Below are 1,595 nucleotides of genomic sequence, written 5' to 3' on the forward strand. Positions count from 1 at the left end.
TATAATCATAACGAACGACAAAAAGCGTAAAGAAACAAAAACGGCGCTCAGGAGGAAAAGTTCGGTTTTGTAACTGTGGCGGTCACGTGAACAAAGCAGCCAATAAAAAAAAAAATAATAATAAAAAGAAAAAAAAAATATAACAAAATTGAAAAGAAATAAAAAATAGAAAGCGATATTTATTTGTTTATTTCTTTTTTTCTTTTTTTCTTTTTTTTTTTTTTCTTGATCGTAAGTAGTCGATCGTTCGATCCTCGCGAAACGACAAATACTTGAAGAAAAATATTGGTATGCTTGTTTCTAATTTTCTTTCTGTTGACATTGTTATTATTTAACATGGGTGGCAATCTCAATTGTTTCACGAGTTGAACAAAAATTAAAATATAAGAAAAAAAAAAAAAAAAGGGTAAAAATTAAAATAGAGAAAAACGGCTGCTTTTGTTTGAGCTGGACGTAATAAGGGAAAAGAAAAAAGAGTTGTATGAGTTACGTACCGGGCAAATAGTCTCCGCCGCCGGTCACAAACTGTCGTACTAAACAGAAACGAAAAAAATCATATCACGTTAACAGTCAACTGACAGCATAAACTGATTCGCTCGCCCCTGATTCGTCTAGGTGGGAGGATATGTAATAATAATAATAATAATAATAATAATAACAATAATAATAATAATAACAATAACGAATAATTAAAAGAAAGAATAAAAATTAACAATTAAAAAAAAAAGGAAAGAGAATAAGAAAAAAAAATAGTGTAAAGAAAGTAAAGACAGAACGTTTTTTTCTCGGAAAGAATCATGATTGACTCATGATTAATCGGAAAAAAAGAGGGAGAAATAAATAAATTGAAAATGGATTCAACATTAACAAAGAGAAAAAATTCGTTCGTTTTATAATTAAATATCATAACGTTTCCAATATTTATATAATTTCCTTTTTTTTTTCATGATGTTTAAATAATTAAAATAATAATATACGGTGTTTGAAAAAAATAATAAAACAAAATTGGTCGCAATGAGATGAATAAGGGGCGAGCGATCTTTCTGTTAAAAAATTTTACGCTATTCTTTTTTTATTTTTATTTTTTTTTTTTTTTGTCCTTAAGTATGCAAAAAGTTTCAGTTTCATTTTTCAGTTGTAAAACGCAAAGAAGCAAACAATTCTCGAAGAAGTAAACTGAAAAAATGCAAGGAAAAGAAACGCAACAATAACGAAAAAATATAAATTGACCGTTCGAGTCGAGGATCGCACTGTGGACCGAAATATAATAAAAGCAAGCCAGGAACGAAGGAAGTAACAGAGGAAGGTTTCCACAAGTGTCCTAACACTGAAACCAATGTCTCAACGTATTAAAAAACAAAAAAAAAGTCAAACGAAATCAATGGAATCGTAGTAAACATTAACGGGAGAATCATTCAAAAGTCAATCAAACGATATTACGAAAAAAGGAGAAGAAAAAAAAAACGAAAAAAATAGAATTCATTAACTCGGTGCACGATGGTAACGAATGTATCGATACAAGATACATATATATGTATATATATATATACATATATATATATATATATATATATATATATATATATATACATATC

The 1,595-nt window shown here is 27.9% G+C and overlaps 1 protein-coding gene across 1 annotated transcript in view; it reads right to left on the bottom strand.

The window, feature by feature from the left end:
- The window catches only part of LOC102673961 (ELAV-like protein 2), a 27,947-nt gene that overhangs the window by 17,809 nt on the left and 8,543 nt on the right, over positions 1 to 1,595 (bottom strand). The window contains exon 5 of the mRNA XM_031513748.1: positions 495 to 533. Coding sequence (XP_031369608.1) covers positions 495 to 533 — 39 coding nt within the window. The remainder of the gene's footprint in view (positions 1 to 494; positions 534 to 1,595) is intronic.

This window comes from Apis dorsata, unplaced genomic scaffold, assembly GCF_000469605.1.
Source record: "Apis dorsata unplaced genomic scaffold, Apis dorsata 1.3 scaffold_734, whole genome shotgun sequence".
NCBI classification, from domain to species: Eukaryota; Metazoa; Arthropoda; class Insecta; order Hymenoptera; family Apidae; genus Apis; species Apis dorsata.